General features: G+C 50.4%; 1 protein-coding gene across 14 annotated transcripts in view; it reads right to left on the bottom strand.

The window, feature by feature from the left end:
- The window catches only part of MACF1 (microtubule actin crosslinking factor 1), a 341,865-nt gene extending 327,570 nt beyond the window's left edge, over positions 1-14,295 (bottom strand). For 4 of the 14 annotated variants that reach the window (XM_040469740.1, XM_040469741.1, XM_040469742.1 and 1 more), the window contains exons 1-2: positions 14,212-14,294; positions 13,221-13,474 (exon numbers count right to left, since the gene is read on the bottom strand). In XM_040469740.1, the coding sequence (XP_040325674.1) occupies positions 13,221-13,440 (220 nt within the window). In that variant the 5' untranslated portion in view covers positions 13,441-13,474; positions 14,212-14,294. Of the gene's footprint in view, positions 1-13,220; positions 13,475-14,211 lie in introns of those variants that run through there. The other 10 variants (XM_040469723.1, XM_040469739.1, XM_040469724.1 and 7 more) reach the window with 7 other exon arrangements.
- Between the last annotated feature and the right edge of the window lie 540 nt (positions 14,296-14,835).

Raw genomic sequence — 14,835 nt, 5'->3', positions numbered from 1 at the left:
GGGCCGCCGCGGCCGCGAGACCCCGAGCCGACGCCACAGGGCGGGCGGGCACCCCGTTCGGCGCTGACCTACACCCGCCGCTGGGACAAAGGAGGGAGCCCCCTGGCTGGAGGAGACCGAGCTGGGCCTGTGCAGCTGCTGGAGACGGGCCTAGAGAACTGAGGGGAAGGCAGAGAGCGAAAGACCTAGGTAGATCCGGGGCTAGACACGGTCAGCATGAGGACAGGGGCAGGACCCGGACGGGGCTGCAGCGTGAGGCCGAAGGGAACACTGAGGCCACACGGAATCCCAGAAACAAAGGGTTTTCCAGAAACAGAAGAGACTGAACTTGAAACGGAGAGGGCACGCCAAGCACGATGAAGTAAACCAGGCCAAGGATGAGCCAGAAGCGGAGAAATGACAACGTGGGAGGAATGAACACGGGATTCTGACCTCACGGTGGGGTGGATCTACAGAGGGAAAAGACCCAACAGGATTATTGCGCTGTGACAGCCATCAGAACAGAGAGACTTCCAGATCGAAAGGGAGAAATGTGGGGACCTGAGACTGAAAGCGGGATGGTTATGGAACAAAGAAAGGGATCCTGGAGCCTAACTGGTCAGGGAAGAAGAAAAGGGAAGCCCAGTAATCTGTCAGGAGAAAGAAAAGTGATGACAGGAAACTAGTAGATATAGGTAGGGATTTAGTGGGGACCGTTTTGAGAAGAGAGTTCCCAGTATCATCTGCCAGTCCATTCATCTGTGTATCCTTCACTCCCAGTATTCACAGACTGCACTGGGGGCCAATAGCTGTGAATGAGGAACTCAGGTAAATGCAGGGGATCTTTCTGCCCCCATCTCCCCTCATCCAGCCATTATCCTCCCCAGCCTCATCAAGTCTGTTAACTTGATTTTTTTCAGGGGGGTGGGGCAGTGGTTGTGGGTAAAAAGTTAAGCTGGCGGTTCTCACAAAGCAGCATATTAGCAGGTTAAAAGAAAAAAAGAATTCATGGGACATCGAACAGGCAAAACTAGGACTTGGGTTTCCATCTCAGTTCCCATGCTCAAGATTTTTAAAAGGGAGCTTCTTCCCCCTGGGGTGAGGCCTGCCTCTTTGTAGGCTATGAGTAGTGCCAAGTATTTGGCCAGTGCTCAGCACATTAAGAAGAAGAAATGATGCTTTTCACCATTAGGTGCACACTGGTTGTTTCCACATCATACCATGATCAGAAATCGGGTGAGCAGGTCATTAATCATATCTTTCTCCATCCATCAAGTTCTGCTGGCCTGTCCAAGTTCTAGGACTGGAAATTATACAGGGAAGAGCCCAAAGAGGGCAGACAGGGAGGATTGTTGAACAAAGGCTCATTTCCTTCCAGTTTAATCCTTTGTGCTTAAAAAAAGCTAGTCCACGTTTTGGTGTCAGCTGCTTAATGAGCTCAATTTAAGAAGAGAAGGAGAATAAGGTTGAGGTTTTTTTTTGGTTTTTTTTTTTTAAGGCTCAGTGGAAAATGCAGGGTGAAGGAGTTGGGACTGATGGCATAAGCACATTTTTCATAAAGAGCAGAGAATACAGAAATGCTAACTCTGGGGACCTTGACTGTATCAGTGCTGAGTCATCTGCATTTCCTATACTATTTTATTCCAGTAGGGCTAAGAAGGCCCAGACACAAATACACATACACACACCTCCACCCTCACCCCCAGACATCTGCCTCATTTTCATTACAGTAAACAGAAAAGTCCCTCAATCCCCTCCTAGGACTGCTACGTGTGCCACTTTGTAAGCAGGTTCCTCAAGAATTGTGACTGAGGCTTGCCAAAAGTGCAGAAAGACAAGGGCAAGAAGGGAAAGAGAGTCTGTTCTGGGAATCAGACTTTGTTGAAGGCCTGGGGGACTTGCGGGGGGGGGGGGGGGGGGCGAGGGCAAGAGGTTGAGATTCCTATTAAGAAACATGGTAATCAAGGAAGAAAGTTCTGGTTTGGGTTGCGTCTGAGGGCTTCTCAGACTCAAGTAGCTTTCTTGACAAGATTTGCATTTAAATGCTCCCAGGAGATTTTGAAGTAATGAATTCTTCTAATGAATGGAAAAGGGGAAGTCCACATGTTTGGCTGATGTTTCTGTTTTATACTGAGAAAATTTTATAACGATAGAGGAACAAAGCAGCTGCTGGAGGGTGGGGGGGGGGGTGCGAAGAAGGAAGCCTATGAAGGGGAGGTTTCTGGTTTTTTCCAAGCAATGGTCTAAATTTATGGCCAGACCACACAATCAGGACAGCTCTGAGGCTTTCTCCTTTTGGTCTATGATTTTCCTTTGCTCCTGATGGCCAGACGGCTGTTGCATTTCTAAGGAGGCTGCAATAAGGAAGCCAAAGGCAGCAAGATGTACTCAGAAGGCCATCTAGTGGGGGGAAAGGGTAATACAGGCAAATAAAGCCCTATTTTTCCTCCGTGTCCTCTGCCACTTAAGCCTCATCAAGTGCCCCTCTCCCTAAGGTCCAGCCACTATCAATTTCAGCTTCTCAAAGATGTGCTCTCTCGCCCCAGAGCCTTCCACCTGCTCTCCTCCTGGGCTGTGACCCTTCACTGCTCTCCTCTTTTGGTCTGGCTCACTCCTACTCACACCTCTGCTGAAACTCCTGCAGAGAAGCCTGCCTTGATCCCCCGGATTAGTAGATCCTCCCTCCCCCTCTTCTCCCCTTTGGTAATATGCATCACACTTGAAGCTATCAGTTCCTTGTCTTTCATCCTTATTAAACCATTAGCTCCCTGAGGACTGGGACTGTTGTCGGTTGTGTTCACCACAGGACCTGCATCTAGCAAATGACCTGGCACGTGCAGGGCACTCATTAAATATTTGTTTAAAATTTTGATTAAATGGATGAATGAGTGAACCAGATGACCCTAAAATACTCAGCTGCCTGTGGCTTCTGATGAGCTAGAAGGCTAGAGTATTTAAGAAGAGAATATGCCTGTCTCTCACAGTATCCCTTACTTTTTGCCTGGCGTTCAAAGTCCTCCATATTTTGACATCTTTCCTTTATCAGCTGATCTCCGATGATACCCTCGTGTGCAGCATGTTCCCCTAGAATCAAACTCTGAGCCTTTGCCTGGAATGTCCTCCACTTCCCAATTTCACCTAATGAAATCCTACCCATCTTGAAAGCTCACCCGAAACGACATGAAGTTACTTTTAATCAACCCAGGTAGAAGAGGCTGTTCTCAAAAATCCCAGCCACATTTTCTTTCTCTCATTTCTGGGGCTCCAGCCACATGTACTGTGGGTGTCTGCATGCATCACTGCCTCCTTTAAACGTCCTGGTTCAGAAGTTCGTTGAGGCGGAAACATCTATTTCATCTTCCCTCATCATAGGACCCAACACAATGCTTTGTACCTAGTAGATGTTCAATAAGTATTTGCTGAAGGCATGGATGCCTCAACTGAGGACATATGGGGGTGGAGGGTATGGGCTTGATCTGTGATTCAAGACAGTTAAGAATCCAATTCAGTGTCGACTTGGTGGCCAATGGTTTCGGGTGCAGAGAAGAAAGAGGAAAGTGGAAAATTATTTCTCCTTCTGCTAGTGTTCCTCCTCCAACATCTAGAAGGTTTACTCCCAGCACTTCTTCAGCTTGGCTCATGCTGCATTAATTTACATGTGTTAATTGATGCTTTATAAATAAATTTTTTGCTAGTAGTATGTGCAAGAGCTCTGTTCTTCCTCGCAGGGGTAAGCTGTCTCCTGTACCTCTTACATTCCCCAATAGTAGCTGGAGCGAGACACTGAAGGGGCTGCCCTAAGCCCTATCCTTTGGCAAGATCTTGGAAGAAAATCATCCAGTTCTAGTCTCAGGAGAGCTGCCTCCAGACCCATCCCACCAGCCTTACAAACAGGAGCCCAAACTCCCTTTCCACCCAGCCCCTGGAAACACTTAACTAAGCTTTGCCTCCAGTTTCCCAGTCCCCTCTGTGGTAGGAAGCCTTTGCCCACCATCATGCTGCCCTCTTCTGTTCAGAAAGTGTAACATCACTCATTTAAGAGGTCTGGATGGTGCCAGCCACCCAGGAAGACAAGATCCCTGCCACAGGCGGCCCGTCACCATGGCAACCCTCAAAATGGTTACTCAGCCATCTGGGTTACCATAGCAACTGGCCAAGTCTCTCCACCTCAGCCTCTCCCTAGGCCTTCTCCCGTGGCTTGTCAGAGCTAATGCCAAAGAATCTCCAATCCTTACTGGGGGAAATGAGCAGAAGCTGGACCCCTGATAGGCAGCTGTCCCAAAGGGGCGTGGAATGCCTCTCCCGCCCGGGGCTTCCTGAGGCACAGTGGAGATAATGGGAGTTAAGGCACTCTGTGAACCTTGAAGTGCTGCGCAGATGTTAGCTATTATTAAACTACTGTTCCTTGTAATGGGGGAGGCAGTGGGTTGCCCTAGGCAGAGCTAGTGCCGTTCCCGGCGTGGCCCCTTACTGGCTGGGAGACCTTGAACAAGTTACCAAACTCTCTCGGTTTCTATTCCATCTACTATGGCCCATCTGCCTCCTAAAGTTCTTTTAAGGATAAGGTCAAATAAAGCACATAAGACACTAAGCACAAACCTTGCATTCAGAATATACCAATAGCAGCTAGAAAAGCTCCTGGCCCCTCTGCTATTTCCCAGGCTTTCTGTGAATATAACCATTTTATTTTCTCTCTTAAAGGAACAGCCTAATGTGAGCCCCACTCGATCAACCACACCCCACCTCCCTTCCTGTTCATCCTGAGGTTCCTACCAAACAGGGCTGTAGGCAGTCTGCACTCTTTGGGGGAATTGGGAGGTTCCCCAAATTAGGCGGTGTGGCTAACCCCTCCAGTGGAAACAACATCTCCCCATCCAATGCTACCTCAGAACAGAAACCTCTAAAGGGGCTGTGACGGGCAGCCTGGAAATTGAGCACAAATCCCACAGAAGCCCTAGAGAGTGGTGGCTGCTCACATGGGACAGCTCACCAGCATCGGGGCAGGCCTGGGGCACGTGCCCCTCTCATAAGACCAAAATTCCTTCCCTCTATGATTTTAAAGACTTCAATCCTATTGCATCCCAAGTTCAGTCTCTTAAGACCGAATCCTTGAAATCCATTTTCAGGGTACTTTCTCAATTACACTGGGAGGGTCTTGATTCAAATCCAGGCTCCAAAGGTTTGAAGTGTTTTAAGCAAAACAGACACCATCCTCAGAAATCAAATTTCCAAACAGAGAACACAGGCATGCTTTAGCCTAGTTCTTCATGTTCTGGAAGCAGGGCACAAACCTCAAGCTGGAAGGACCAGAGGATCAGGTAAGCAACACTGGAAGGGACACACCACCCCCTAGGGCCTTGGCATTTGGAAGTCACAATCCCGCACGATGCCTCTGGGAAATGTGTGGAGTAGGACTGGTTCCAGCTCAGATTGGACTACTGAGCAGATAAACCAACATACTTACTGCTGGGGGAAGAGCAATATAATAGCTTAAAAGTGAGGTGGCGGGGTGCCTGGGTGGCTCAGTTGGTTGAGCATCCAACTTCAGCTCCGGTCATCATCTCGCGGTTCACGGGTTCCAGCCCCATATCAGACTCTGTGCTAATGGCTTGGAGCCTGGAGCCCACTTCGGATTCTGTGTCTCCTCTCTCTGCCCCTCCCCCACTCATGCTCTGTCTCTCCCTCTCTCAAAAATAAATAAATATGTTTTTAAAAAATTTTTTAATAAAAAAAAAAAGTGAGGTGGCAAGAGGACATTATTACTGGAACTTCCATCTCTGTAACTGGGGAGGCCAAAATGGGGTGTGTGAGTGAAATAAGACTGGCCCTGAATTGCTAATTCTTGAATCTGGGTGATGGGGGTTCATTTGACTATTCTCACAACTTTAGTAAGTGTTTGAAATGTTCTGAAGAATGCAGGTGGTTGGAGTTAGGCCAACCTGAAGGAAGCAGTGAACAATTCCAAAGGCCACATTGCACGTGTTGTGTTCCAGGGGGCGCCATACACATTCAGCAGCGCTGAAGTTCCTTACCTTCTCTCTTCGGTAACACAGGGAGAATAGCAACTAGTTCCCAGGGCTCTGTGAGGACTGAATGGTAACATGAAATGCCTGACACACATCTAGGACTCACTACATAGCAGCTTCTCCAACTATTACTTCCTAGGGGATCCCAGCTGGCATCAGCTCTCAGGAGCTCCTGGACAGAGTCGAGTTCAAATCCCCACACCACCCTCTGAATGCTTTAATTCCTAACTCCTACCGGCTGGTTCTCTCTTCATTTCCTCTCATTTCTTTCTACTGAGGCCAAAGAAAGGAGAGCAAGAATAGAAACCAGCAACAGGGGCATGCCTTTTCTCTTCAGGTTGTCCTGGCAAAGTCCTATTCCTTTTCCAAGTCCCAGATCAAATGCTATCACAGCGCTAAGCTAGCAGTGGGGGCAGAAACAGGAGAAAGGCCTTCCCTTTCAGAACTTCTCGGAACTCCGGGCTTGCAACGCACACAGCTCAGGCTGCATCCTAGCTGCCTGCACGGGAGGGAGTGGGGTTCCGAAACCCATTCGGCGCCTAGCACAAAGTGGCTCTAGAAATATTTGGTAAATGAATAAGTGCATGATCGATGAATCAGCAAAGGAATGAATGGATGCATTCATGAATTAGTGAACTGGTGTACAAGTGAATGAATGATATCAGTGAGAATAGTTACTGTGTGTCCAGCGCTGATTAAATAGCAGGCATTAGGCCAAGCACCTCACTCCCCACAACCTCATTTAATCCATCCCGCGAGACTCTGTAGTGGCACTCCTGCTCCCCCATTTTAACTGTGAGAAGGTGAGGCTCAGTGAGGTTAGTAATTTCCCAGGCTCACCCAACTGGCAAGTGATGGAATTGGAACTGGGACTCCAGCTGACTCCCAAAGCCATGCCCTTGAGCGAATGAATGGAAGAGTGAGCACAGGAGGAAATGAGTAAGTAGAGAATGAGGAGGGAAAGGCATGCTGGGAGACACACCCACCCAGGCTCCAGACAGAACCTTTCCCTGGACCACAAGGCTAAAAGCCTGGTAGCTTCTGGGCTAGGGGTGGGACACAGTTGAGGGAGGAAACTTCCACCCACACTGAGTTTTCAAGTTACAGGGGCTTCCAGACCTTCTCTGCAGCAGCATCGTAAGTTCGGGCAGAGATTCCAGCCAGGAGCGCTGGTTCTGCTCCTGCAGGAGCGCCAAGGCAGAGCCAGGAAGCTGGCCCACTTCTACCTGACAGGTGGCAACAGGCAGGCTGGGGCCAAATCACGGCAGGTCCCAGCCGCAGCAACTGGCCAGGCTCAGGATCGCACTACTTGGTGATGGTGGGTTATTAATACTCACACTCAGATAGGCTCAGAGTCCTCCTCCCAGGGGGAAGGCCGCTGGGACAAAAGACAGTGCAGCCCTAGATTCCGCTGCACAGTCAGCTCCTCTGGTGGCGTCTCGTCTCTAACCCCGTGGGACAGAGAAATGACAGCCTTCCGCAGCCCCCAAATTAACCAGTCCTTCCTCCACATTCCTACCCTCCGTCCTTGGCTGCTCCTGAACAGAAAGGCGTGAGTCAGACTGCCATTCCAAACCTGTCTCCGTGTCACCTGGGAAGTCGCTAGAAAAGCACGCTGGGAAACCAACGGCACAAAGCCGACACCTTGCGATGTGGCAACCACCTTCCCTCACCAGCTGGGGTCCCACAAAGACCCTGAGCCTCAGAGGAAAGATGGGTTGGCTGTCTTTTCTGCTGCCTGCACAAAATTCTGCCCACGTGGTCACTTTCCATCCCTGCAGCTAATGTGACCCAGATTTACTTTCAGAGAGCTGGTGCTGAGCTGGTGGTGTGTAGCTACAATTCATTCTGCCCCACTTTCAGGGGACTCTCAGGCTCATCTCTCCCGTTACTGAAGCCAAGCTCCAGAAGGGGATAGGGCTCGGAGGATACTGCCAGGAAGAAGTAGAAACGCTAGAAAGGGGGAGGAGCCTCCTGGGGGGCAAAGTTTGAAAAGCCTGGGGCCAGCGCAGTTGGTGGCTCTGGTATAAGGGTTCTCAATGGAATCGTTTTTAGGGCACCCTTTCCCACCCTTGTGTTCCCTTCTTCCCAACATGGGTTGGCCAGAGAAAAGACACTCCCGTCTGCTCTCGGACAAAGCCCTAGTGTGAACAAAAGAAAGGGACGGAACTTAGAGGCCTGGAGCCCCTTCCTTGCTCATCTGGGAAAACAGGCCTTCCTGGAGACTCCACTGCCTCTCCTAGTTGGCCCAGAGAAATTACAACAATGACACGCTAAGTGCAGTAACAGGCATGTTAACCCGTGTTCGTCTAACACGTTCGACTCTCATTCAATGATCACTCAAAGCATATGTCATCATCACCCTTTTATAGATAAGAAAACTGAGGCTCTAAGAAGTGAAGTCATTTGCCCAAGTCTTCTGATTCCAGATCCACTTGTCTCCATGGTGCCTGGCACCCAGCCGGGATTAAATCCATTTTTAAAATTTATTTATTTATTGTATTTATTTTTTGATGTTTATTTGTGAGAGAGAGAGCGAGCAAGGGAGGGGCAGAGAGAGAGGGAGAGAGAGGATCCAAAGTGGGCTCTGTGCTGACAGCAGTGAGCTGGATGTGGGGGCTCAAACCCATGAACTGTGAGATCATGACTTGAGCTGAAGTTGGACCCTCAACTGACTGAGCCACCCAGGGACCCCAATCCATTTTTTTTTTTTTAATTGAATGAACGAATGAATGAACAAGCAGAGAGGCCCCTTCTCAGAGCTTCCATCCTGGAGGAGAGACACATGGGCACAGAGAAGCAGGCTCCTTCCTCTGACCATGCATGTGCTTTTAAAGGCTGTCTCCCCAGAAGTAAGCCCTTGAGGGACTCCAGCAGCTGAGCTTAGGCTCTGAAAGCAGGGCAAACACCGGCATGCAAGCGCAGCCCTCACTGGGGCCTCTAGATTCTAAAGCCCTTACTCTCAGAATGAGAACCTGGGGCAACACCAGGAAGGGTATGATGGGACTCCTGACAGATTGAGCTCAGATCTGGTGGGGGAAACGTACCCAGAAACAATGAACTTTAATACAAGGCCAACTGAAACCAGGGCTGGGCAGAAATACAATTGCTGTCTTGCTGCAGGGATCAGGGAAGGCTTCCTGGAGGAGGCCACACTGCAGCAGAAGTTGGGGATGTGATTTCACCAGCACCTGCTGAGAGGCCCCCAAGAACAAATCCTACGGATGCTTTCTACTGGTTAACTGGGAGGCCAATCCTTAGCCCTGAGTCCCTGCGCTCCCCTCTTTCACAACGCACACAAGAATGCAATTTCTTTTCCCCCTGCCCTCCTCTCAACTAGAGTGAGCTCCATGAAGAGGGGACCACATCTTCAGCCATCTTTGGATATCGCTACCAAGAACAAGGAGGGTCCTGAAGATGTGATATTAGAAGGATGGTGGATGGTGAATTCCTCCTGGACCCAGCCTAGCCCCTAGCCCAAACAGGAGCCCTTCTTTCAGACATTTTACTGCCATCTGCAGGAAACTTGTCATAATAAATCTACAAATCCACAATGACAGAAAGTATGAATGGCGCCCCCTAGAGTTGTACAGTGTACAGCTTGTGACACTGTCCTGTACCCGGCTTTCCCCCACGCCCCACCGCCCCCCCAGGCTCCCCAGAGCCCCAAGAGATACAGCCTTCTTTCCCCTCCTGTGGTGTTGTGCTCCTTTGCTGGTGTGCCTTCCACAGCACCCCCATTCCTTGTTGCCCCCCACCAATAAGTAAGGGTATCACTATTCCTGTTCACTGACAATAGAGAGCCAAGGGGGCTTCAAAGAGGCAAAGTTTCCAAGATCTCTGTCTCTGCCTTTTTCTACAGGCCAGGATCTTGAGACCTCTCCCAGAAGTGACCAGAAGGACTCTCGGGTGAATCTGAGACCAACTCGGGTTTTAGATTGTCACCTGCAGAAGATTCAGCCTGGCCTGGTTGCCCCACGTTGCCTAAGGAAATGGAAATAGCAATGCACCTGGAGTTGGAGGATCTGTAGTTACTGGTGTGTGACTACAGGCAAGGCATGTAAATCCTCTGGGCCTCAGATCCTAACACGTGTCCTACCTAACACACAGTTATTGTGAAATCTCTATGTAAACCAAAACACTGATCAACAGAAACAAGGCTTTCTTGTTAATGGACTATTGTTCTGTTGCAATGTGGCTAGGGTTAAGGAGTTGGGAATAGGGCTGGCAAAGAAGAGAGAGACACGCTGAAGGGAAAAGACGAGGATGGGAAAAATTGGGTTACAGTACGCGTGGAGCCCTTAGAACCTGTTTTGACTTTAGACCGAGGTCAGCAGGTGTCTCAGCTCTGACATGCCTCTCCAGTGTGCCATGTGTGATCAGCAGAGGTTCCCCCATCAGGCCTCCCAAGCACAGGACACAGAATGGGCTAGGGGAAGGGGGAGGTCTCTGCATGTGGTGAGACTGATGCAGACACCCCCACTTGGCTTCACACCCAGACCCCGTGGGGAGGAGAAAATTGCACAGGCCACAGCTGGCTTCCAGGGCAAGACTGACTTCATTTCCTCCCAGGATGCAAGTTCTAACTTCAGAGAGCCTCAGAGCACCCAGGTCTCCCAGACATGCCCTTCCTGCACCTCACAGGAAGCAATCCCCGCAGAAGTCAGGCTGCCTTCTAAAGTACCCTGGTAGAGTCCCCACCACGTTCCGAAATCACAGCAAGATTTCAGCCGGGCCCTGAAGCAGCTGTCCCGCCTCTTCTCTGCTGCTAACGAAACACGCCCAACTGCAGCGCACGAGTTATTTTTAACCATGACAGTCTCCACATTTTCAGCCTCACCGGCCCAGCCCCCTCCTCAAGACAGTCATTTGGCAGGATCAGGTTGAATAGAAGATCAGCATGGATGCCGGAGACACAGCACAGCGCCCGCCACCCCTCTGCTCATCTGACCCAGCAGCATCCTCAGGGACTCTGCCTGGGCCTTAAGCCCCCTCAAGTCCACTCTACTTTTATTCCAGACTTGGGATGTTAAACAGCAGGCAAACCATCCGGTGAGGCCCCTCGGAGCAAGGAGCAGACCGGAAAGGGAAATCATCACAAAAGGGCCTATAAGTATGTATGTGTGGTGGAGGATGGGGCTAGAGGGCATAAGGAAGGAGAAAGAGGCTGCCTTCAGGAGAAGGAGAGAGCTTTGTGGATCCCGAGGACCCTCAGCTGGGGCCTCTCAAGGCTGGAGACAAGTAAAGCCCCTCCTGCATCCTAGAGACAGCTGTGAAACTCTGTGGACTGGCTGATGCCACAGGCCCAAAGGTCTTGAGAAGGACCAAAGACCTTTCTCCAAGGGCTTTCTGTTGCCCACAGAAGGAGTGCAAACTCTCCAGCCAGGTCTCCTCCTTGCAAGTCCACCCTCTGCTAAAACCCTTCCCTCATTATTTGAGCCCACATAACCCTCTCCCTGCCTAGCTTTCCATTACATCCCACTGCCTGTTCCTGGATCACAATCTGTCACATATTCTCCTCGAAATGCTCCTTGCATTCAATCATTCAATGCTGGTTGATCTCCCAACAGGAACAAGGCCCCATGCAAGCAGCTGGGGGCAAAAACATGAGCAAGACACGGTCCAGCATTGCTAACAGTCCTGAGGGAGTGGCGGGTTCCCCCGAAAGGGGATAATTGCCATACTGTACAAGGGAACACAGGGGAGGGAAAAGTATGAATACCAGAGCGGAGGAGGGAGCTCTGGATACCTCCGGGGGGTATTGGGGACAGAGGAGGCGGCACTTAAAAGAGGGGGAGGTGGTTCCCAGTGCCTTGCAGAGAAGAAAGCTAAAGCATGGAGGTCTGATCCTGCAAGATGCACACCTCTCGGGGTCAAGGTGCAGCTCAATGTGGCAAGTGCTTAGAAGCAGAGATGGCAAAAGGTGAAGCTCAAGAGGGTCCTGACTTTGAGGGGCCTCTATTCCACAGGCAATGAAGAACCAAAGAAGGCTTATAAGCAGCTGAGTAACAGGATCAGGTTCTCATGTTAGAACAAAATACTCTTGTTAGTCACATGGAGGAGGGGCGGGACTGGAGGAGGAGAACTGTGACTTGGAGGTTGGAAGGTCCAGGTGCAAGGTGACACAGCAGGGGCGGGCAGGGGGCACTACTTTAGAGATACAAAAGAGGGAGCAGGACAGGCCTAGGTGATGGAATGAAGCTGGGTGATGTCACTGAACTAGCTGCCAGCACTGCTTTGTCTAGCTTTCCATCTGCACTCTGGCCCCGCTGCCTGTGGAAACGAGGAGCACAACCCACGGGGGCAGCCCTGGATGCCCTCGCAGGAAGCAGCTCAGGGAGCACTCTGCAACCCTCCCCTTTCCTGAGCCAGAAACCCATGCTAAGAGTTTTACATACATTATCTCATCTCATCCTCAAGGCAGCTCTGTACGGGAAGCATTCTTAAGCCGAAGAAAGGGAGGCTCAGACAGGACAAGAGACTTGCCTAGAGCCACACAGCTGGCCGGTAGCAGGGCCACCCGTCCGGCACCTTATCCCTCTGACTTCAAAGCCTGTCCTCGTAACCACTGCCCTGCATGCTCGGCTACTTGGCAAAGGAGAAGCGGACATCTCCTATGGCAGGTGGCCCCAGCCCTTGCCCAGCAGGAAGGCTAAGTGGGTACCACATTTTCAGAAAGCATTGTGAGTGAGACTGCCCTCTCCAAAGACTCAGACCAAGGAAATAACTCAACAGAAGTCAAGTGTTATTATTCATAAAGATGTTCTCTGCAGCATTGTCTGTTATGGTGAAAAAGTAGAAAGTGAGTAGGATTTTTTAAATCATGAAATGTTACGCAGCCTTTAAAAATGGTAACTGTAAAGCCTAAAGTGTAATATGGAAAATCGTTTGGATAGAAGAGTAAGTGAAACAAGTCCAGATCCAGAATGGTATGTAAGCTAGCTATGAAGGCAACTGCACGGGGACAGAGGCAGAGAAGATGCAAAAATGGAAACAGGTCTCCTGTTAGCACACAGGGAGGAGCAGTGGCAGATTCTACCCTGTCAAGTTTTTCTTTAAGGTTATGCCATCATCTTTCCAACAACAGGAATGCCGAAGCGGACTCCAGCTGGCTTGTCAGAGTACCCTGAGGAGGACCCCTCCACCACTCGCCCCCAGCCAGCGGCCCACTCTTGCCTTGCACCCTGCCACCCCACTCACTCGGGCCTCTCTTACCAGCAACTCTGACCACAGCCCGCTCCGCAGGGTCCAGCACCGAGTCCTGGCTCTTCCGCTTTTTCTGCTCATGCAGTGGCAGGTTCCAGGGTAAGGTGTCCCCTGGGGGACATGGAGACAGGCTCCCTGACCTCTCACTCCTGTAAGACCGCTCACTCCGGCAAGACCGCTCACTCCGGCAGGACCGCTCACTGAGCGTTTCTTCATCTGAGGAAGACATTGCCCAGGCAGGGGCTGCAGCAGGGGGGTTGGGCCTGGGAGCCCAGGGAGAGATGATCTGTAGGAGAGAGGAGCGCAAGTGAACAGACCGAACGGGAACGGGTCACATAAGGTACACTGACACTTGGGAAGCAGAGGGTCTAGTCCCAGTTCTGCCCCTGACCTGACCTCTTTACCCCCTGAACCTCAGTTGCTTCATCTGGAAAACGGGATGATGCTAAACCATGGCAAAACTAATTCACAAGACTTTAGAGAAATCCCCTGACATAATATACCTGAAGATGTTCACAGATCTGAAAATACTCCGTAAAAGTTAGCTCCCATTCCTAGTAACCTCTATTATTGTTACTTGGTACATTTGGAGCTTATAAGACCCATAGATCCAGAGACATGGATTTAAGTTCTACCCTGGGGAAGCCATTTAACCTCTTTGAGCCTCAGCATCCTAATCTATAAAATGGGGGGTGACGATAGCACCTAAACCTCATAGGGTTGTTTGCAAGGCACAAAGGAGGTAAAGCACTGAACAGTGCGTGGTGTCCAAGAAGCACTTAATGAACAGTATCTATTACTGTATTCCTGTTCGACCTACCTCACAGGAATGTTATAAGGATAAAAATGGGGCAGCAGATGGGAAGTATTTTAAAAAAGCAAAGGCACGCTCTCACTAGCAGGCATGAAACAAAGCATGAGCTAGAATAGACAGGAATTTCTCCCATTCTATCTCTGGCACATCTAATAGAAAAAGTACGGAACTTGAAGTAAGACAGACCGGGGATAAACTCTGGCTTGGCCACTTTACAACTGGTGTGGTCTGGGGCAAGTCACTTCACCTCTCTGGGACTCGGCTGCCTCATCTGCAAAATGGGGTAATTATTTCACCTGAGAGGATGTCTTAAGAACATAGTGAAATGCAAATATAAAACTGGCTGGCACCACACATGGCACATAAGAGGCATTAGATAAAATGTTTGTTTGCTTTTTCCAAGGGCTGTTGTGGAAATAAGAGGCACAGCATGGGGGTGGGGGAGGTGACACAGAAAGTCAGTTTTTCTGGTCAGTTTAGCTAGTGGAGAGATCTGAACGGAAACATAACCACCCTGGGGCCAGCTGGGCTCCACCAGCCAGACTGGGCAGCCGACCCTCAGCAAGGCCAAGCTCACTTCCCAGAACCATCTGCTACCCATGGACCACTACCCCCAACAGCCTCATCAGAGCCTGGATGGTGCATGCCTTCAGCTACCACCTCCCTGCAGGACCAAATGCAGCCCGATGACCAGCTCTCTCTTTGGCTCTAGGGTCCAGGGAGGGCAGGAGACTGTCACCTTTCCTTTATGAGGGCTGTCTGGAGACCGTGAGGTGGCCTAAATGGCCAGACACCATGGGTCTCTGGGCA

The sequence above is a fragment of the Herpailurus yagouaroundi genome, unplaced genomic scaffold (assembly GCF_014898765.1).
Source record: "Herpailurus yagouaroundi ecotype Mexico unplaced genomic scaffold, PumYag 77, whole genome shotgun sequence".
In the NCBI taxonomy this organism is placed as follows: Eukaryota; Metazoa; Chordata; class Mammalia; order Carnivora; family Felidae; genus Herpailurus; species Herpailurus yagouaroundi.
Note: the sequence above shows the minus strand (reverse complement) of the source record. Positions and strands in the feature narration are given on the sequence as shown.